General features: G+C 45.1%; 1 protein-coding gene across 4 annotated transcripts in view; it reads right to left on the bottom strand.

Moving 5' to 3' along the window:
• Positions 1-23,136, bottom strand: part of CSTPP1 (centriolar satellite-associated tubulin polyglutamylase complex regulator 1) — a 157,984-nt gene that overhangs the window by 31,488 nt on the left and 103,360 nt on the right. For 2 of the 4 annotated variants that reach the window (XM_054028297.1, XM_054028296.1), the window contains exon 4: positions 2,101-2,185. The exons of the other annotated variants lie outside the window; for them this stretch is intronic. In XM_054028297.1, coding sequence (XP_053884272.1) covers positions 2,101-2,185 — 85 coding nt within the window. The remainder of the gene's footprint in view (positions 1-2,100; positions 2,186-23,136) is intronic. 4 annotated transcript variants of the gene reach the window in all.

The following is a 23,136-nucleotide window of genomic DNA, read 5'->3' as shown; positions in this document are numbered from 1 at the left end:
CTGAGAAGTAATTCAAAGATCTGCACAGTAACAAGTGGGCTGAGTGCAAGAGCCTAACAGTCATTACGGGCAACTGTGTGATACAATTCCTCCAGGCCTCAAAACTTAACCCTCTAGTCTGGGATATTGACTTTGGCCTAGAGAGCAAACACGCATTTCAGGGGTCTTTAAAGGGCACATCAGACAGAACAATATCTTCTTTTCTAACATTAAGGATGAGTGTGAGTTAAAGTTCACAAAAGCCAGGAAACTGCAAGCTGTCACATCATCCTGACTCACCTTGTTGTGCCTAGGTGTTGCATCACTATCTGCGGCACTAATAATATGACTGCTGCCTGACAGTACTAGTCACGGACATGGTGCAGTTTTCTGGCTTTGCTAGGATTTTGCATCAGAACTTTAATGTTATTTGTTTACAATTGTCTGGGGTTTGTTTAATCCTTGTTTCAGAATAATTGCCAGGAATACTCCAATAATAACAGACGCCTGTTTATTCTTAGGTAAACTTCAGTTCAAGCCAGGATATGAATGTGGACATCTCTCTTTGAAGGCAGCTCCCGCATACAGGGTGCTCTTATCTTTCTCCCATATGCTGAGGCTGCTGGAAATGACCCCTCAAGTTAAATGAACATTTTCCACCAATGAATAAGCAATACATCCAGACTATCCAAGTGGCCTAATTTTCCAGTGACATGGTTTTGCCGGTCCAACCGTCAGTGAAGATCTGGAGTGAAGTATGTCACCGCCACTGAAAAATGCATTATAGGACCAAATGTTTTAAACACATTTTATCTGTCAAAGTTTCATTCAGTCACCTCCATACCTTCTTCTATGTACCTATCGATGGTATGGCCTCTCTGAACTCACCTGCAAGGCCCCTATGCTATCCATATTTAAGTTCCTCTTAATTATTCAATTCTGCTGTTCTGCCTATAATGATTCAAGTTAACTTGTATTTTTAAATTGCTTATTGTTATTCCTCTTCCCCTGACCTCTGTCTGCTTGTTTGTCTTAAGCCTGTGAGCTCCTCAGAGTAAGGAACATCCTCCTTAAGTGCTTATTAGAACGTGCCTAACACATAGTGGACATTATCACTAATAAAATACAAAATAATTATTACTATTTTATCATTTCTGAAAAATCACAGACTACCGAAATATAATCTTAGTCTACTTCATGCACAGATTTATAGAGTTAAGGCTAGAAGGGACCATTAGATTATCCAGTCTGACCTCTAGTATAACACAGGCCATTAAATTTCACCCGTTTACCCCATATTGCAGCAGATATCTTGTTTTTGACTAAAGCATATCGCGAGTTTGGCTAAAGCATGTCTTCCAGAATGCATCCAATCTTGAACAGAAGACATCAAGTGATGGAGAATCCACCACTTCCCCCGGTAGTTTGTTCCAATGGCTAATCACCCTCACTGTTAAAAATTTGTGCCTAATTTCTCATTTGAATTTCTCTGACTTCCAGCCATTTATTCTTGTTCTGTCTTTCTCCACTAGATTAAAGAGCTCATTATTACTGAATATTTTCTCCCATGAAGGTATTTATACACTGTAATCAGTTCACCTCTTAATCTTCTTTTTGATAAACTAAAGAGATTACGCTCTTTAAGCCTGTCACTGTGAGGCATCTTTTTCAGCCACCAAATCATTTTTGTGGCTCTTTTCTGCACCCTCTCCAACTTTTCAACATCCTTTTTAAAATGTGGACACCAGAACTGTACACAGTATTCCAGTTACAGTCTCACCAATGCTGCATACAGAGGTAAAATCACTCCCTACTTCTGCTGTAAATATGGTGTTGACTAGAAGCATATTCTTTTCATTCACCATAATATCTGAGTATTAACTATACAGCTTTATTTTGAATTAATGACTCAAATTTTGCAGATTGCTTTGAAAATCTCAACCTAAAGTGTTCAATGACTAACATCTAGTCTCTAACCTGCCTTTTCCAGGAATTGACAATAAAATGGTTGTGGCAGACCAACTCCAACAGCATCCAATATCCTCAAACTCCTTGGACGCCACCCAGACCTGTTTTAGACCTGAGTATGGCATGTAAACAGCATTAAGTGCAGTGACTCACTTTTAGTGTCGTTCCACACATTTCTCTCAGTGCAGTCCCAAAGGGTGGTGCTGGATGACTGCTCCTCTTGCCCAAGGACTTTCATCTGAAGAGTCATACAGGGTTGAATCATTACCATAGTTATCCATGCTTTGGATACTTTGAGACTGATTCACTGCACCAAAGTCTATCAAGGCCCAACCATGAAAGCTACTTAGAAGTCTTGTATAGTACAGAATGAGGATCCTCACCTTCTGGATAAGGAGGACCACCAAGAGCTGATTACATCTATGTGCTGCATTCCGCACTGTCTTCCAATTCCCTTCTAGGTGAAATTCAAGATGCTGGTTATGACCTAAATAGCCCAGGTCCTTGACACATTAGAGATAGCCTATACATTTTTGGGCACCTCTGTTCATCTGGAACACTTGATATCTGACCCAAAGGTGAACACTCTTGCAGGAGACGGAGGCCAATTATGTGACTAAGTCTGAACCTGACCACTTTTAGAATGTACTGAAAAATATATCTGTACAGCTTTCCCACTAGCCACGGGCACTGGAATACCAGGCACCTAGGCTATTGGCCACGTTTCTCCAACTCATTTTTAAACAATTTCAGTACTGGAGCAGGGAAGGGAGAGAAATGTAGTCTATTTACTTTGTATGGGCCTCTAAATCAATAGTCAATGGCACAACTCACACGAGTAAATGTTGCAGAATCTGTCCCTATATTCGGGAAATTATATTTGCTCTTACTATAAACCATGTAAAGTGCATTCAGATACTATGGCCCTGGTGACCTTTATATACGGATGTAAAAAAATAGAAAGAAAGCAAACTACACTCAAACCAAAGGAATCGAAAGTAGAACTGGATGGGGTACTGAATGGAGGAAGCTGAGATAGGATACATGACAAAACTGATGAAGGAATCATTAATTATCTAGGAGCAAAGGCTATGGAGCATGTAAGCTGTGTAGAGAATACTTGAAGCCAATTACAATATCAATGAGCTCGGTAATGATTATAAATGACTACACACTGCAGAATTAGCCTGAGTGCACAGCAGCATGAATACATTCACACAGAAAATAAAACAAAACAAGGATCCAGGCAAAACTAGCCCTTCTAAGGGAATGTTTTTTGGCTGAGATTCTTTAATCTCTCTCTTGCTTTCAACTCTTATGATATTACAGTAAGTACAGTTTTGCCCTAACAATACAGAGAAGTAAATGAGTTTTCCTTCTGCATTTCAGAAGAGTAGGTACAGTCTTTAATATAACTTTATTTAGTTTTTGCAGTGAATGTCTGTGCTAATGAAGTGAAGTGTGCAGCATTGCTTCAAGCTCCAGAGGACAATACAGGCAGATACTCTGGACTTTCCTTTGCATTAAACCCTGAGCACAGAAGAAGCTCAGATACTAGCTGATGAAGGCAATATAAAAACCTGGACAGAATAGACTGCCTCCTACTCTGAGAGTGGAAAGGAATGTGCTCTCTAGGATATCTTCTTGTTGCTCCAGAGAGCCTTCCTAGAGAAAGCACAGGCCATCTACTGCAGTGCAAATGTGGAGATGAATGTCCTCCCTCTCCCCCCATAGTCCTTGCTACTGCAGGCTGAAAACAGATAGTATTCAGTAGTTTAATCTCCCCCCCACGATGAGGTGAAGATCCTGAACTGAAACTAAGGGCGTGTCTACACTGCGATATTAGGTCGATTTTATAGAAGTCGATCTTTAGTAACCGATTTTATACAGTTGATCGTGCGTGTCCCCACTAAGTGCATTAGGTCAGCAGAGTGCATCCTCAATACCATGGTTAGCATTGACTCATGGAGTGGTGCACTGTGGATAGCTCTCCCACAGTCCCCGCTGCCCATTGGAATTCTGGGTTAAGCTCCCAATGCCTGATGGGGCAAAAACACTGTCACAGGTAGTTTTGGGTACATGTCGTCAGTCTCCTCCCTTTCTCCTTGAAAGCAATGGCAAACTATCATTTTGCGCCTTTTTTCCTGGGTTATCTGTGCAGATGCTATAGCATGGCAAGCATGGAGCCTGCTCAGCTGCACACTGCTTTTGAGAGCATTGTAAACACCTCGCACGTTATCCTGCAGTATGTGCAGAGCCTAGCTAGGAGCTGCCAGCACGAGGAAGATTGTGAGGAGGACATGGACACGGACATTCCTGAAAGCACGGGATGTGGCAATTGGGATATCATGGTGGCATTGGGGCATGTTGATACAGTGGAACGTCGATTTTGGGCCCGGCAAACAAGCACAGACTGGTGGGACCGCATAGTGTTGCAGGTATGGGATGATTCCCAGTGGCTGCGAAACTTTCGCATGCATAAAGCCACTTTCATGGAACTTTGTGAGTTGCTTTCTCCCGCCCTGAAGCGCAAGAATACCAAGATGACACCTGCCCTGACAGTTGAGAAGTGAGTGGTGATAGCCCTGTGGAAGCTTGCAACGCCTGACTGCTACCGATCAGTCGGTAATCAATTCGGAGTAGACAATTCTATGGTGGGGGCTTCTGTGATCCAAGTAGTCAGGGCAATCAATACCCTTCTGCTAAGAAGGGTAGTGACTCTGGGAAATGTGCAGGTCATAGTGGATGGCTTTGCTACAGTCGGGTTCCCTAACTGTGGTAGGGCGATAGACAGAACACATATCCCTATCTCGGCACCGGACCACCTTGCCAAAGAGTATATAAACCGCAAGGGGTACTTCTCAATGGTGTTGCAAGCCCTGGTGGATCACAAGGGCCATTTCACCAACATCAACATGGGATGGTCAGGAAAGGTGCATGACTCTTGCATCTTTCAGAACTTCAGGCTGTTTGGAAAGCTGCAAGAAGGAACTCTCTTCCCAGACCAGAAAATTACCATTGGGGATGTTGAAATGTCAATAGTTATCCTTGAGGAAGGCTTTCAAACCGGACCTTAAAAGCTGAGGTTCGACCTGCTTCATACAAATTTTAATGATCTCATGGCACTTTCCATTACAGTAGGGATTTACATCCTGGTATCCTTGGCCTAAATTTCCCCCATGTGCTTTGTTCAGCACGCTTCACTGCTTGCTGCTTTTTAGGGTGTTCTTTGTGTGCTGCTAGTGAAGTAGTTGCTAACGGAAGATGCTATATAAAAATAAGAATTCTTTCATTCCTATCCCTCTCACTTTCACACAACAGCCATTCTTCCAACTGTCCATCTCTGAATGTGCACATGCACCACCGTCCACCAACATTCCAGATCTGCTTCACACTTCCTTGGTTTGAGTCACCCACCAACCAGCAGGATCTGGGCCTCTGTATCTGCCAGTGATGCCCATGAAACACATAGGATTCAAGAGAATCACAGAAATGTAGGTCTGGAAAGGACCTCAAGAAGTCATCAAATCCAGCCCCCTGTGCTGTGGCAGGACCAAGTAAACCTAGACCATCTGTGACAGGTGTTTGTCCAATTTATTTTTTAAAACTTCCAAGGATGGGGATTCCACAACCTCGCTTGGAAGCCTATTCCAGAGCTTAACTATCTTTATAGTTAGAAAGTTTTTCCTAATATCTAACCTAAATCTCCCTTGCTGCAGATTAAGCCCATTACTTTTTGTCCAATCTTCAGTGAACATGGAGAACAATTGATCACCACCCTCTTTATAACAGCCCTTACCAAGTTATCAGGTGCCCCCTCAGTCTTCTTTTCCCAAGACTAAACATGCCCAATTATTTTAACCTTTCCTCACAGGACAGGTTTTCTAACCTTTTATCATTTTTATTGCTCTCCTCTGGACTCTTTCCAATTTGTTCACATCTTTCCCAAATTGTGTTGCCCAGAATCGGGCAGTACTCCGGCTGGAACTTCACCAGTGCTGAGTAGGGCGAAACAATTACCTCCTGTGTCTTATATACAGTACTCCAGTTAATATAAGTCAGAATCATATTAACCTTTTTTGTAGTGCATCATACTGATGACTCATATTCAGTTTGTCATCCACTATAACCCCCAGATCCTTTTCAGCAGTATTACCACCATCCTAGACAATTATTCCCCATTTTGTAGTTGTGCATTTGACTTTTCCATCCTAAGTGAGGTAATTTGCACTTGTCTTTATTGAATTTCATTTTGTTGAATTCAGATCAATTCTCCAATTTGTCAAGGACATTTTGAGTTTTAAACCTGTCATCCAGAGTGCTTGCAACCCTTCTCAGCTTGGTGTCATCTACAGATTTTATAAGCATACTCTCTACTCCTGTATCAAAGTCATTAATGAAAATATTGAATAGTAAGAACATAAGAATGGCCCTACTGGGACAGACCAAAGGTCCATCTAGCCCAGTATCCTGTCTTCCAATAGTGGCCAATGCCAGGTGCCCCAGAGGGGATGAACAGAACAGGTAATCAGCAAGTGGCAAACAGATGCTAGGGACACCATCCCTGCCCATCCTGGCTAATAGCCACAGAAGGAACTATCCTCCATGAACGGATCTAGTTCTTTTTTGAACCCTTTTATAGTGTTGGCCTTCACAACATCCTCTGGCAGAGAGTTCCACAAGTTGACTGTGCATTGTGAGAAGAAATACTTCCTTCTGTTTGTTTTAAACCTGCTCCCTATTAATTTCATTTGGTGACCCCCTAGATTTTGTGTTATGAGAAGTAAATAACACTTCTTTATTTACTTTCTCCACACCAGTCATGATTTTATAGACCTCTATCATATCCCCCCTTAGTTCTGTTTTTTCCAAGCTGAAAAGTCCCAATCTTATTAATCTCTCCTCATATGGAAGCTGTTCCATACTCCTAATAATTTTTGTTGCCCTTTTCTGAACCTTTTCCAATTCCAATATATCTTTTTTGAGATGGGACGACCACATCTGCATGCAGTATTCAAGATGTGGGCGTACCATGTATTTATAAAGAAGCAATATGATATTTTCTGTCTTATTATCTATCCCTTTCTTAATGATTCCCAACATTCTGTTAGCTTTTTTGACTGCCGCTGCACATTGAGCGGATGTTTTCAGAAAACTATCCACAATGATGCCAAAATCTCTCTTGAGTGGTAACAGCTAATTTAGATCTCATCATTTTATATGTATAGTACCAGATCCAGGACTGACCCCTGTGGAGGAACACAAGATAAGCCCTCCGAATTTGACAGCAAACCATTGATAAGTACTCTTTGAGTACAGTCTTTCAACCACTTGTGCATCCACCTAACAATAATTCCACCTAGACCACATTTCCCTAGTTTGCTTATGAGAATGTCATACAGGACTCTGTCAAAAACCTTACTAAAAGCAAGGTATATCATGTCTACTGCTTCCCTCTATCCACTAGGATCTATCCACTATCCACCCTATCAAAAAAAATTAAGTTTGTTTAGCATGATTTGTTCTTGGAAAATCCATGCTGACTATTCCATATAACACTATTATCCTCCAGGGGCATACAAACTGATTGTTTAATAATTTGCTCCAATATCTTTCCAGGTATTGAAGTTAGGCTCACTGGTCTATAATTCCCTGTGTTCTCCTTGCTCCCCTTTTTAAAGATAGTGGTAGTAACAGATATTTGACCCTGAAAGTATGGAGAAAATATGTGTCGTCCCGTCCCCGCCACACATGAGCTTTGAACAGTTCAATGAACAAATAGAACTGAAAGGAGACAGCAAAGCTATTCAGCTGTTTCAGAGATACAGAAGTGATTTTCTGGGCTGGCACATTGGGCTATAGTTTCTGACTTCCTAGATCAATGGAATGCTGAGATCCCAGGGTGATAGGCACAGGGAGCCCTGAGGGCCTAGGCTGGTGGGCAATGAACACTGAGATAAGAGTGTTGCAGTCTGAGGCTAGCATCAAGGCTGCCAGGTTATCTGTACTACATGGAACACATTTGGAAAGTCATTTTCTGTTTAATTAGATGTTTATCAGGAGAAAAACAGATCTTCTCATTATTTACTTCGTTTTCCTTTTAGGAGGAGTCTTTCTGGGGTTTGTCAATGAATAAACAGAGAGATAGAGAGGCAAGTAGGGTGAAATCCTGTGTATACAGCCTGTTTTCAATCTGTATACACAGCTGTGACTGTCTTGGATGCAACTAGGACAGCCTTTTGCTGTGTGGAGCCCAAAATACAAGCAGATGAGCTATCCCCATAGCCAAGTGGTTAAAGCACTCACCCCGGATGTGGGAGCCTAGATTCAAATCCACCCTTTCTGAGTCAGAGAAGGGACTTGAACCCAAGTCTCCCACATCACAGAAAAGTGCCTGCTCTAGCGTGGTATAAGGTATTCTAAGGTAGAGCTGTCTTTCAATGTCACCTGTTGAAGCTGCTCCACTTTGTATAAAAAGACAACTATTAACTAGAGCAGGGACTAGAACCCAGGTCTCTGAGGTGAGTGTGCGAACTACTAGCTTCTGGAGCTGGGGTGAGGATAGAGAAGCAGCATCACAGTTTGTTGTTTTTTGTCTGTTTGTTTTTTCAAGAAAGGGCTTAACTCACTTAGACACTTAACTCTAGGAGAGCGTTCATGGCTGTGAATCCCCTGTGGAGATAGGTACCTTGATTTAGATTGGTGTGACCCATGACCAGAAAGAGTTAAGCATCCTGAAGGATATATGACTCAAATTCAACCCTTAAAGACATATGGGGAGATAATGTTTGTGTTTTTGTGTATTTACATATATATTGGTAGTGGTTAACAATGTGACCAACAGTTCCTGTCTATGCTGTATTCTGTTAATTCAGAGATCAAAAGAACATCTTAACATTTAAATGAACTGTAAACATAGGATGTGGCTGTATTCATCTCTCTTTGAAATGTATAGCAAATCATCTGCGAATGGTGGAAGCACAGGCAATTGCCTTATGTTAATCTGTATGAATAATTACTGGGCCATGCTTAGGAAGTAACCTTACTTCAAAGACGCACTAATTGCCTTGTTGTTTACAGGACTGAATGGTCAAGTGGATGCTAAAACATTGTATAAAAGACCCTTGGGTCCTGATCCTGTTATTTCAGGTCTGCTTAAGCTTCATCAAGGGAAGCTTGAGTCACAAGACTGAGATCCCAGTTAAGCTGGAATACCCTGAATATGATATTGAATATTGGATTATAACCTATGGACTAAATTATAAAAGAACTCTATGCAACTACAAAGCTCACCATCTCTACTATGAATCTGAACCTCAAGAATTGAACTCGTCTGTATGTATATTGATCTTTTAACCATACTCTCTCTCTTTTCTTTTTTAATAAATTTTAGTTTAGTTAATAAGAATTGGCTGTAAGCATGTATTTGGGTAAGATCTGGGATATTCATGAACCTGGGAGGTAATGTGTCCCAATTCTTTGGGATTGGTAGAACTTTTTTATATGATGAATAAGATTTTCATTAATTCTTATAATATCTGACTTGGATGTTTAAGTGGAGGCCTGAGGCTGGGTTACTTGAAGGGAACTGTGTTGTTGACTTCTGGGTAACCAGTAAGGTAATAAAGAAACTGTTTTATGCTGGCTTGGTAAATCTAAAGGTATTGGAATATCCACCAGCTTTGGGGATTGTCTGCCCCATTCTTTGCAGTTCAGCCTAATTGAGTGACCTCAGCTGGCTCCCCTCTGGACTCCGGTCACACTTGGACTTAGCATATAATGCCTTTTGAAGGGCAGAACTTAGGTTCCATTCCTCTCCTCAGCATTTCCTACTGGTTAGCTTAAACAGCACCAACTCACTATGTTGGCTTTTATGAATCCCATTCTTAGATCCCCTTTCCTCATGCACAGTATAGGGAACCTGGGTGCTTAACTCAGGAATGAGGATTCCATTGGTTAGCAGGACACCTAAAATTAAGTGTTGCAATATTGAGCCTAAGTCCAGGTGGAAGACAGGTAGATACCTGGTCAGCAGGTATGTGGTAGGCTGGTTTATTGTTGCTAAAATCTGTTTTCCCTGAAATACTTTAGTTCTAAATAAACACTACTTTGCTGTAAGGAGGCTGTTTGGTCACTGATTATCATTGCCATCACTCTCAGAGGGAACAGAACTGCAGGACCTGAGCCTAAATCAGACCTACTGAGGTAGTCCTGGTTAGTACTGGCTGATCTGAGAGTGGGAGAACTGTTCAATCCTCCCCTGAGCTAGATGAAGCTAGAAACTTTAGACCTGAGAGGGGGGATGCACTCAGCAGGACTAGGAGGAGTTAAATGTGCAGCTAGCCCAGAATCTTATTCACTTTTAGTGCCTACCCAAACTCTGCGGCCTTGCAGATAGGGGGTAGAGGATGAATCTCCTCATCTTCTGACAACTTGTTCATGCATATTGTGTGTACATTCCTTTTTACCCCTCAGCACCCCAGCCAGAATTGGAGCAAGTCCTACATGGCTGAGCGGAGTGGGGATTGGAACTTACCTCCCCTTACTCCATTGCATGGCTACATAGGACCAGAGCACAACCTTGACCTAGTTTTTTAAAGTAAAGTTTTTAAAAAAGAAACTCTCCTAAAGCAATAGACTCTAGGTCAAGTCCTGGCTCGTCAGTGTTCTCATGATTCATTTGCTCTGTGAATGACAATCTCATGGACTATTAAATGGGTCTAGACTAAACTTATTTTGTGAATTCCCAACTCTTATATGAGAAACAGGCCTCTTTAAGAACTGGGAGTTTTGATTAGCTACCCTCCATTAACTAGGATACATCATCTGTAGAAGGCAAACAGTGAGAGATGTGTTTACACAGATATTCTAACGTGAGCATGAGGGAAGATGCACTGACTGCCTTACAAAGGTCCTGACTGTGCCAGTCTTGATTATAACTGCATGGGATTATGATTCAGCCAACTGTTACCAAAACATTTCATCAAAGCAACACATTTTCCAGAAAGTGTTGTTTTGCAAGAGGTCTATGCTTCTGCTTCACAGCACACCAAAGGCACGAGTGTATCCATTGTAGCCACAGGCCTGACTATGTGTTATTACTGGTGAAGTCTGAGATAGCCATGGGACATAACCACACAGGCAGACACACAGAACACTTCAGACACTTAGGTTATGGGTTCACCCTCAAAACAGCGTTGAATTATTTTCCTCTTCATCTCTTGTGCCGATTATCATTGAAAGGCTAATTGTATGTTATCACTGACTGAACAGAGAAGAAACTATGCAATAAATTGACAGAATTCCAGTGAGGAGTTCTGAGAAAATCATAAAGCACAGACACCAGTGGAACACCAAACAAAATCTCCTTTTATTACACTGTTGAATATTCTAATTTTTAATATATAAAGTCATACAAGTTTCTATTTCAAGAAATAGTTCAGAATAGAAAATTAGCATCCACTGGAGCTGAAGCTTAATAACAACTGCATAGGAGAGCCTTTAAGTGATAGTGCATGATGCTGCATCTAACTGTGCTCCTGTGCCAGTCCGCATAATGAGTGTGGGACAAAAAGCAATCGTTTTTCATGTGGAGCCCAATAAGGAAAGTTCCGGGCTTGCCACACAAAAGTTCTTTAATAATGCAATCCAGTGCCTTTGATTTGATGAACATGCTGAAGAATAAACAAACTTCTTGACTACAACTATTGTATCGAAATGCAAAGCTGCTTCTCTCCCCACCATGAAGTTACTTATGGGGAAAAACACAGGAATGATTTTGATGTAGGTGCTCCATCAGAACATACTAAGCAAAGAAGCCTCTGTTGCCACATGAAGGCACTTTGATGCAACCAGATAGTCCCGAGATAAATACAAGCAATGTAATGTTACCTAGTGAAGTGGAAGAGCCATTAGGCAAGTCTGTTCTCAGCTGGTGGCAGAGTCAGGGCTGAGGCAGCCCGTAGCAATTTTGTTTGCTTCACATTCTCAGGGTCTTGTTTGTTTTGGGTGAGTCTGAAATGATCAGCAGGTGAACTATATGACTAGTGCCCTGGCTAACTGAGGTTATATATACACTGGAACTGTAATTTTCACTACAGGCAGACATACCCACACTAGCTCTAGTTGAGCTAGTGTGCTAAAAATAGCAGTGTAGCTGCAGCTGCACGGGTAGCAGGATAGTTTAGCCATGCTGAATACAATTCCATCCAAGACCTGTTGTGACTATTGGGCCTACAAAATGTACCCCTACTGTAAGCTCAAATGTAAGAAGTAAGTGAAAGTTCGTAAGATGTTACAATAACCTGTAATTTTTGCCTACTTGGAAACTAATAATGAAAAATAGGTTGGGTTGTTTTCAATTAATGAATATTAAACAGGTGCAAGAGAACTAGACAAAGAAAATGGATTAGTCGATACAAAAAAGACCTACTGCTATGACTCAATGACTGCTTGGTAAAACAGAGAATGGGGAACCACAATGGACTAAAATTTTGTGACAGATATTAGGCCTAATTGGACAAAATAATGAGGGGGATGAACAATGCCACACATTTCCCTTTAGGGGCTTTCTTAAAAAGACACCGAAAAAAAACATTTTAATCTATCATCTCCCATCCCTCCTTGCATCTCATCTCAGCTCATTGTCCCTGACCTCAAGATAGAAGGAGCAGACCAGACTGAAAGACTTTCTTCCAGAAGAAAGTCCTTCTGGCCTTGCTCTTGTTTAAGGTACTTTATTTTAACCTGTGAGTGCAGAAAATCATCATATCCTCATGACATCCAGTCCTCAGCCAATCAGTGGGGATAGCTAATTGCCAGCATCACAGAGACATGTACAATCCTGTTTTGCCTCCCTTCCCCTGTTGTGTTACTTTCTGCCTCAGTATTTCTTTCCTCTTATCCTATCCCTCTCTCTTGGCTTTTCATTGAATCCTAAAATCAACTCAACTGCATCCACTGAACCCTGCCTCGTCTAAGGAGAAAGAACCCAACCAGATGACATCCCTAACTGGAAAGTGAATCAGGGTCCAAGCAATAGCTGTTGTGGTCCACCAGCCAGCCAAAGCATCTATCCATATTCACCAGCCATCCAATGTTCCAAGACAAAAGCTGTATTTCCTCCTCTTGTTTATCCCCAATCTCCTCCACCTTGTGTCAGTCTGCTAGAAACAGAAGTAGTAAATACCCTTTCCACATCAGGACTAAGAATAAAATTAGCCCTTTTTCATCCCAGAAATGTTGTTTTGAAAATAAGAGACTGATATTTTGCCTTCAAAAGGAGAGAGACTTTACAGGATTTGATTGTTTGTTTTGAATAATGAATCAATTTAAATCTTGTGGGGTTTTTTTTTTTAAATCAATAAACTTCCAACTTTGGAATAAATGCTTTTGGGTGTTTTAAGAAATTAAGGAAACTAAGGTTGCTGTAAGAACCCCAGACCTCTTTGTATCACTGTTTTTATGTTGGACAGTAAAAGAGTTTAACACCTTTAACTCTTTTGACCTTTGAAATACAACAATATGCAGACTCAGGGCACCTAGCCCTCCCCACCACCTGTGCACCTGCAGCTATACTGCCATTTTTAGCATAATAGCTCAATCGGACTAACATGGGTATACCTACCCGAGCTGGAAATTACACCTCCTCTAGCTCCAATGTAGACACACTCTGAGAAGCTGCCTCTTGCCCTGTACTGTGCCACCGCAGTTGCAATCAGCATAAGTGCTTTTGCTATCAGTCCCTAGATTTAAAAATCTGAAACCAGGTTGTTCTAGAAGAAACCTTGGCAGTGGAATTTGCTTTTCCCACTGGCTCACTGGTGTGGCTCAGCCCAAGTCTGCTGCCCTTGAGCACACAGTGTAAGATCCATCTCTTTTCTTAGGCTTTTGTCTGTGGGTATATTTAGACATTTTGGGATGGTGTAAATATGGCTACATCCTTGGTCCCAAAAAAGCTCTTTTCCCACAATTTAGGAAATGCAAAGAGACCATAAAGTTGCCTTAGACAGCAGCCGAAGATTTCCACAGTTTGAGCTTGCGTAAAATACATGGTACATTTTGACCAAAATCCTCCATATTACTGTTGTAAATTTTAACATACAGCTGATACTTGGATGAAAATATAGACACACAATATTCTTGAGAGTTACAATGACTGATGGGCTATTGAATTTTTTGTAATGGGTTCTTGAAATATTACATTGTTCTAGTAGTTTTGGGAAGAACAGTGGATCCGTAAATTGACAAGAAGAAAGTTAAAAAATCCTGTATGATGTGAACTCTATCTGTGAACTAAGAACTGATAACACCTTGGAACATATATAAAGTGCAGTGAAAGTCTCCAGTTTCTGAAATCAATTTGATTCTAGATTGCACCTAGAGCCAGTATGCTGTCTTTCTGCTTTGTATCCTGCTTTCCCAGTATGATCAGTAGCACCTAGACAAGACAAATTCAGTTTGAGCTGTCCATAATTTGCTAAATTTGTAGACAGCAGATACAAGGTTTATGTCATTTTTCTTCGAAATAGGAAGCAATTTCTATAGTAGGGTGGGATGCTGCTTTGCTTGATATTTACTTCATATCTTCTATGTTCTTATGTTCTTAAATATATACCAAGGATGCTCTTTGGAGTGGAGTTTATGTAAGACCAAAATCTAAATAAAGAAGTCTGAATGGTTAGACAAAACCATCAGTGAGTTTGCCCTGACAGACTCTCTTTTTTCCTACTGAATAAGTTATTTTCCCTGGAAAGTAGGCCGAATGCTTTTGCTAGTGTGGTTTGAAAGTGTGTGTTTGAGCACTGGCTTCTAAATAAATGTGTTTTTCTATTGGTAGAAAGGGTTTTAAAGAAAGACTCTGGGATAGGGAAGCATCAACTCATCCATATTTAGGGTTTCTTTGTGGATTATGCTGAAGGTTATCAGAGCATAATCTGATATTTCAATGGTTCCATTATACATGGTAAAAGACTGTTACTCACCTTTGTAACTGTTGTTCTTCGAGATGTGTTGCTCATATCCATTCCAATTAGGTGTGCGCGCTCTGCGTGCACGATCGTCGGAGAATTTTCTACCCTAGCAACACCCAGTGGGTCGGCTGTGGAGCCCCCTGGAGCAGCGCCTTCATGGCGCTGGATATATACCCTAGCTGACCCAGAGCCCCCTCAGTTCCTTCTTGCCAGCTACTCCAACAGTGGGGAAAGGGGGCGGGTTTGGAATGGATATGAGCAACACACCTCGAAGAACAACAGTTACAAAGGTGAGTAACAGTCTTGTCTTCTTTGAGTGCTTGCTCATATCGATTCCAATTAGGTGACTCCCAAGCCTTACCTAGGTGGTGGGGTCGGAGTGAGACATCGCTGTGTGCAAAACAGCTGATCTGAATGCAGCATCGTCTCTGGATTGCTGTACCAGCGCATAGCGAGCGGCGAATGTGTGGACTGACGACCAAACTGCAGCTCTACAAATGTCCTGGATCGGGACTTGAGCCAGGAAGGCAGTCGAGGAGGCCTGGGCCCTCGTGGAGTGAGCGGTGAGGCGCGGCGTCGGGACACCGGCCAGGTCGTAGCAAGCATGAATTCAGGACGTGATCCAAGAGGACAGGCACTGTGAGGAGACCGGTGAGCCTTTCATCCGGTCGGCCACTGCAACCAAGAGTTGTGTCGTCTTCCTAAACGGCTTTGTACGGTCAATATAGAAAGCCAGGGCCCTGTGTACGTCCAAGGAATGCATACGCTGGTCTTGACGAGTAGCGTGTGGCTTAGGATGGAAGACCGGGAGAAATATATCCTGGTTCACGTGAAAAGGTGAAACTACCTTGGGAAGAAAGGCAGGGTGGGGGCGAAGCTGCACCTTGTCCTTATGGAACACAGTGTATGGAGGCTCAGACGTAAGCGCCCTGAGTTCAGAAACACGTCTTGCTGAAGTGATGGCTACAAGGAAGGCTGTCTTCCAAGATAAGTACAGGAGTGAACAGGTAGCCAATGGCTCGAACGGAGGCCCTGTGAGCTTTGAAAGAACCAGGTTGAGATCCCATGTCGGAACGGGCTGGCATTGCTGTGGGTACAGTTGGTCTAAGCCCTTGAGGAATCTAACGACCATCGGGTTAGAGAAGACAGAGGAAGCGAGTTCTCCTGGGTGGAACGCCGAAATAGCGGCCAGGTGAACCCTAACCGAAGATATCGCCAAGCCCTGCTGTTTTAGGGATAGGAGATATTCAAGAATCAGAGGAATAGGTGCCTGCAAGGGGGGTGTGGCTCGTTGCTCGCACCAACAGGAGAACCGTTTCCACTTGGCTAAGTAAGTGGACCGTGTAGAGGGCTTTCTACTTCCCAGCAGAATCTGTTGGACGGACTGCGAGCATTGCCGCTCTGTCCGATTCAGCCATGGAGCATCCACGCTGCGAGGTGGAGTGATTGTAGGTCGGGGTGACATAGTTGGCCGTGGTCCTGAGAGATCAGATCCGGGCACAGGGGAAGCGTGATCAGTGTTTGAACTGATAGCTCCAGAAGCGTGGTGTATCAGTGCTGCCTTGGCCAAGCCGGAGCGACTAGAATCACCCATGCCTGGTCTCTGCATAGCTTGAGCAGTACCCTGTGGACCAGTGGAAATGGAGGGAAAGCGTAGAACAGGTGGTCCTTCCAGGTTAGAAGGAACGCATCCGACAGAGAGCCCAGAGATCGCCCTTGCAGGGAGCAGAACGCGTGGCACTTCCTGTTGGCTCGAGATGCGAACAGGTCGACCTGGGGAAATCCCCACCTCTGGGGGACGGAATAGATAATGCCCGGGTGAATCGACCACTCGCGCGTCTGAAAGGACCTGCTGAGACGGTCCGCTAGCGTGTTCTGGACTCCAGGAAGGAACAATGCCGTGAGATGTATTGAATGGGCGATGCAGAATTCCCACAGGTGAATGGCCTCTTGACATAGAAGCGACGACCGGGCTCCTCCTTGCTTGTTGATGTAAAACATGGCCATGGTGTTGTCGGTGAGGACTAAAACACAACGGCCCTGTAGGAGACTGAGAAATGCCTGACAGGCCAGGCGCACCGCCATCAGCTCTCGAACATTGATGTGCAGGGCTAGTTGGGGTGCGGTCCACATTCCCTGGGTATGGTGCTCTCCAAGGTGAGCGCCCCAACCTAGAGATGAGGCGTCCGTGACCAGGTGCAGGGAGGGTTGAGGGGTATGGAATGGCACTCCTGCGCAAACCACCTTGCGGTCCAGCCACCAAGTGAGAGAGGCCAGCACCGAGGTCGGGATCGTGACCACCACGTTCAGGCTGTGTTGATGAGGGCGGTACACTGATGATACCCAGGCCTGCAGTGGGCGAAGTCGAAGTCTGGCGTGCCTGGTTACATAAGTGCAAGAGGCCATGTGACCCAATATGGCAAGGCACGTCCTTACTGTGGTAATCAGAAAGGCCCTGAGCCCTCGAATGATGCTTGTAATGGTATGAAAGCAATTGTCTCGTAGAATAGCTCGGGCAAGTCTGGAGTCTAGGACTGCCCCAATAAATTCTATCCTTTGGGTTGACTCTAGAGCGGACTTCTTTTTGTTGAGTAGAATGCCCAACTCGTGGAATGTTTGTACTATTATGTGGACATGAGCTTGAACTTGCTCTCTGGTGCGGCCGTGTACCAGCCAGTCATCTAAATACGGGAACACCTGTATCCCTTGTCAACGAAGGTATGCTGCCACGACAGCCATACACTTTGTGAACACTCTCAGAGCCGCGGACAAGCCGAAAGGAAGGACTGCAAATTGGTAGTGCACCTTGTTTACCACAAATCGAAGGAAGCGCCTGTGAGGGGGATAGATCGCTATATGAAAACATGCGTCCTTCATGTCGAGGGCGGTGAACCAGTCTCCAGGATCCAAGGAAGGGATAATGGTCCCCAAGGAGACCATACGGAACTTCAACTTTACTATGAATTTGTTGAGTCCGCATAAGTCTAAAATGGGTCGCAGACCCCCTTTTGACTTGGGGATCAGGAAGTAGCGGGAATAAAACCCCCTGCCCCTTAACTCTGGTGGCACCGCCGCTATGGCTCCCATAGATAGGAGGCCAGAAACCTCCTGTATAAGGAGATGCTCGTGAGAAGGGTCCCTGAAGAGGGACGGGGAGGGGAGGTGGGAGGGGGGGAACGAAGAAAATTGGATAGCGTAACCCCTCTCCACCGTGCGAAGGACCCAACAGTCTGATGTTATGAGGGACCAAGCACGGTGGAAACGGGAGAGGCGATCCCGAAAGGAGGGAGATGGATCCTGGGAAGTGGCTGGAGCGCCGTCCTCGACCGCACCTTCAAAAGTTTTGCCTAGGACCTGAAGGTGGTCTAGGCTGGCCCTGGTTCTGACCGGGTTGAGGGCCGGTCGACCTTCACCCACCACCTCGTCCCCGCCTTCTGGCAAAGTCCTGTCTCGGACGAGGCGGGGGAGGGTAGAACCTTTGAGGCTGGGGCCTAAAGGGTCTGCGCTGGGGCCCTGGGACATGCATCCCCAAGGAGCGCATGATCGTTCTTGAGTCCTTGAGGCTCTGCAGCCGAGAGTCCGTCTTCTCTGAGAACAGCCCCTGGCCCTCGAAAGGTAAATCCTGCAGGGTCTGCTGCAGTTCCGGCAGCAAGCCCGAGACCTGGAGCCAGGAAACTCGCCGCATGGCGATAGCTGACGCCAGCGTCCTGGCGGCCGAATCCGCTATGTCCAATGAGGCTTGTAAGGAGGTCCTCGCCACCTTCTTACCCTCCTCCTCCACTAAGGCCCCGAACTCTTCCCTTGAGTCCTGGGGAACCAACTCTTTGAACTTCCCCATGGAGTTCCATGAGTTAAAGCTGTAGCGGCTCAAGAGTGCCTGCTGGTTTGCCGCTCTGAGCTGCAGCCCTCCCGCCGAGTACACCTTACGCCCGAACAAATTGAAGCGCTTAGCGTCCTTCGATTTGGGCGCTGCAGCCTGCTGGCCGTGACGCTCTCTTGCGTTTACTGATGACACCACTAGTGAACACGGTGGGGGATGAGTATATAAGTACTCATAGTCCTTGGAAGGGACGAAGTACTTCCTTTCTACCCCTCTGGCTGTGGGTGGAATAGAGGCAGGAGTTTGCCATATGGTAGTGGCATTAGCCTGAATTGTCCAAATTATTGGTAATGCCACCCGGGATGGGGCATCAGCCGAGAGGATGCTCACCACCGGGTCCTGCACCTCTACTATCTCCTCTGCCTGGAGGTCCATATTACGCGCCACCCTACGTAATAGGTCCTGGTGGGCATGAAGATCTAACAGGGGCGGGCCCGAGGTTGTTGTACCCGCCACCGCCTCATCCGGGGAAGATTAGGAGGATGCCTCAGGGGGCAAGGGGTCTAACAGAGGGTCCTGTTCTAAGGGTCCCTGAAGCGGAGCACCACCTGCCCCTGGACCCAGGGCCTGAGGCGGTGTAGGCACAGGAGCCTCCATGCCCCCTGGGGGAGGACGGGAGATGGTGGCCTTCGGGACTCTGGGCTCAGAGCGAAGAAGCCCCGTTGGAGGAGCGAGACGCTGATCTCGAGGGCCAAGGCGGTGCCGAACGAGCTGGAATTGGCTCGGTACGATACGGTGCCGACCGGTGCCGGTCCGTAGGCGATCGGTCCCTGAGCGGTGCCGGTGAGCAGTACCAGGATCGGGATCGGTGCCGGTGGCCATGTGGGTGCCAAGATCCGGATCTGGACCTAAAAGACGACGACCGCGAGTAGACGTGGTACCGGGAGCGGCCCCTCGAAGTGGAGCATTGCTCATACCGGTGCCGAGAACTACGTCTTGAGTCCGATCGGTACCGATGATCCTGACGGTGCCGAGACGTAGACCGGTGCCATGAAGAGGATCTCGGCCGCGAGTACGACCGGTGCCTAGGTGATAGTCGGCGCCGGGACTGCGAGCGGCGTCGGGACCTGCTCTGAGACCTGGAGCGGTGCCATGAGTCCACGTCCGGAGACGGCGGGCGTACCAGGGCAGGCCCCTGGATTGCACTGCATGAGGAGCCGACGGTGCCGGTGGTTGAGACGGCGCCGGCTCCGTGAGAGCGATAAGGTCTCTCGCCATCGCGAAGGTCTCCGGAGTGGACGGGAGACAAGGCTCCACCACCAACCGAGGTGGTGAGCCAGTCCGCACCGGACTCAACGGGCGTGGTGCCGGAGTCGACGGTGTAGCCGGTACTTGGTTCTGGCGCTCTAAAGGAGGATGCGGCTCTACCCCCGGCACCGGGGGAACCGGCGTCTGCAGGACAACAGTCTCCTGTGCCTTGCGGGATTTCTTGTGTCCCGGAGACAGGGAACGGCGCCGAGGCCCCTGTGGCGGTCACGGTGCTGAAGGAGGCCGGTGCTGTGAGGCCTTATCCGATTCTGCCTGCGGTGCAGTACCAGTTGGTGCCGCAGGGGCGCTGCGCACCGAGGCGCTTGGTGCCGGGGCTGGGCGCGCCGAGGGAGGATCGGGCTAAGTGCCGCCTCCATGAGGAGCTGCCTAAGCCTAAAGTCCCGCTCCTTTTTGGTTCTCGGTCTGAAGGCCTTACAGATCTTGCACTTATCTGTCTGATGGGACTCTCCCAGACACTTCAGACACGAGTCGTGCGGATCACTCATAGGCATAGGCTTGGCGCAGGACGCGCACGGCTTAAAGCCAGGAGCCTTGGGCATGAGCCCGGCTATGCGCCAGGGGGAAAAGGAGGGAGAACAACCCCCTTAACCCCTGCTAACTATTTACAACTATTTAAAACGAAGATGAATAACTATCTAACACTATATACAACTATAACTACAACTATCTACAAAATTAACAGGATAAGCTAGGGAGAGTGGAGAACAGCTATGCCGCGCTCCACAGTTCCAACGACTGTCAGGGGCGGTAAGAAGGAACTGAGGGGGTGCTGGGTTGGCTGGGGTATATATCCAGCGCCATGAAGGCGCCACTCCAGGGGGCTCCACAGCCGACCCACCGGGTGTTGCTAGGGTAGAAAATTATCCGACGATCATGCACGCGGCGCGCGCACACCTAATTGGAATCAATATGAGCAAGCACTCGAAGAAGAACTGTCAGTTTAAAAAAAAAAAAATCATGTGAAATACAAGAATACTCTTAGCAACAGTGTTATAGATCAGTGAAAAGCAGGAAATGTCAGTTTAACCGTCCTCTGCATCATGCAATCCTAAATCATTAAGGAGGCAGTATAGGGCTACAGTGGCAAGAGAATTAGAGAGGTAAATCATTCCCAATATGTAGGGCCCAACCAAATTCACGGTCCATTGTGGTCAATTTCACAGTCATAGGATTTTTTAAATAGTAAATTTCATGATTTCAGCTATTTAAATCTGAAGTTTCACGGTGTTGTAATTGTAGAGGTCTTGACCCAAAAAGGAGTTGTGTGTGGGGGGGGGGGTGGGAGTGTTGCAAGGTTACTGTAAGGAGGGATTGTGGTAATGCTACCCATACTTCTGCACTGCTGCTGGTGGCAGCGCTGCCTTCAGAGCTGGCTGCTGGGTGGGAGCCCAGCTCTGAAGGCAGCGTTGCCACCAGCAGCAACACAGAAGTAAGGATGGCATGGTATGGTATTGCCATTTTTACTTCTGCGCTGCTGCTGACAGGGCGCCACCTTCAGAGCTGGGTGCCCAGCCAACAGCCATCGCTTTCCGACCACCCAGCTCGGAAGGCAGCGCAGAAATAAGGGTGATAATACCATGACCCTCCTGCAACTCCCTTTTGGGTAAGGAGCCCCAGTTTGAGAAATGCTGGTTTCCCCTGTGAAATCTGTATAGTATAGGGTAAAAGCACACAGAAAACCAGATTTCACGGTCTATGATGCATTTTTCATGGCTGTGAATTTGGTAGGGTCCTACCAATATATATCTAACAAAGGATCTACTTCAAGGGTAAAAACTCCTTACTGAATAAGTGCCCTATGCCTCCTATTACATAGCCAACCTGTGAATGAATTCAGGATCTTCTTAATTAAGGGTAAAGGAATTATTATCTTTGAATCATTCTCTTTAATAATCCACAACAAATGACCTTCTCTATCTTTTGTAGTATCTTGAATCTGAGAATGTTTTTATTAAATAAAATAGGAACACCCTTGGCCCTAAGCAAAACATCATTAGATCCAACCAGTCACACCCTGCCTCTCTGGATCGCCTGGGTTTCTGACTGGGAGAGGCGTGTCCTCCTTCAGAAGTGCCATGTCTACTTTAAAGTTTTCATCTGGAAAAATGAGTCAAAATTTTATTTTGCATAACAGCACTATTTATTCCCTTGAAGTTCTTAAAGATTTTTTTTTTTTTTTTTAAAGAATTACTTATGATTATCAGGGAGTTGAAAAAAGACAATTAATTTTGAAATTACCAGATCCACGTATCTCATGGGGACCCACAGGGGTTCTTCCAGGGTCCAACACTATTCAATATTTTCATTAATGACTTGGATAAAGGAGCGGAGAGTATACTTCTAAAGTTTGTGAATGACGCCAATATTGATAATAATAATTGGTGTCATTAGTTATTATAACTAATAATTTGCCAATAATCAATACTCAATTAATTGATAACCAGTAATACATTTTAGTTGAGAATATATGTTTAGTTAGAGAGGTTCTCTCAAATGTGGATTAGCTTAATACCAAACTTGGCTAAATCAGCTTGACTGGATTTATTGATTATTAATTAGTAAAGATAGCACATTACACAGAAAGGCAACTACCCACAGCCGTTAAAAAAATCTTTCCTTGTCATTATCCCTGGCAGCTTGTGTCCAGTCTACTGATGGTCTCCTCCCACTCCACAAATGCTTAGAGCAATTATAACTTCCTTACCCCTTCTTGTTTACCATGGCAACACTTATCTACCTCCTCCTTTTGGTACTTATTACTTCTTAGGTTATTTCCTGATCTTTCTGTTCCCTTATAACTTTCCGACTATCTTAAGAGCTGGTGGTTAGTCATTGTTTATCCCCTTACTCAGACAATTTTAGTCATTATACATTTTGCTCATATTTTGTACTTGATAATTTCAAAATTTACTAAAGGTTACTGCTCACTGATATTCCACTCTTTAAAGTTGGATTAACCCTAAAGCATCAAGGGATGTTTGCTCCCAGCAAGCCTAAGGCCTTGTCTACAGTACGGGGGTAAGTTGACCTAAGTTACACAACTCCAACTACATGAATAATGTAGCTGGA

This window comes from Malaclemys terrapin, chromosome 4 (genome assembly GCF_027887155.1).
Source record: "Malaclemys terrapin pileata isolate rMalTer1 chromosome 4, rMalTer1.hap1, whole genome shotgun sequence".
Classification (NCBI taxonomy): domain Eukaryota; kingdom Metazoa; phylum Chordata; order Testudines; family Emydidae; genus Malaclemys; species Malaclemys terrapin.
Note: the sequence above shows the minus strand (reverse complement) of the source record. Positions and strands in the feature narration are given on the sequence as shown.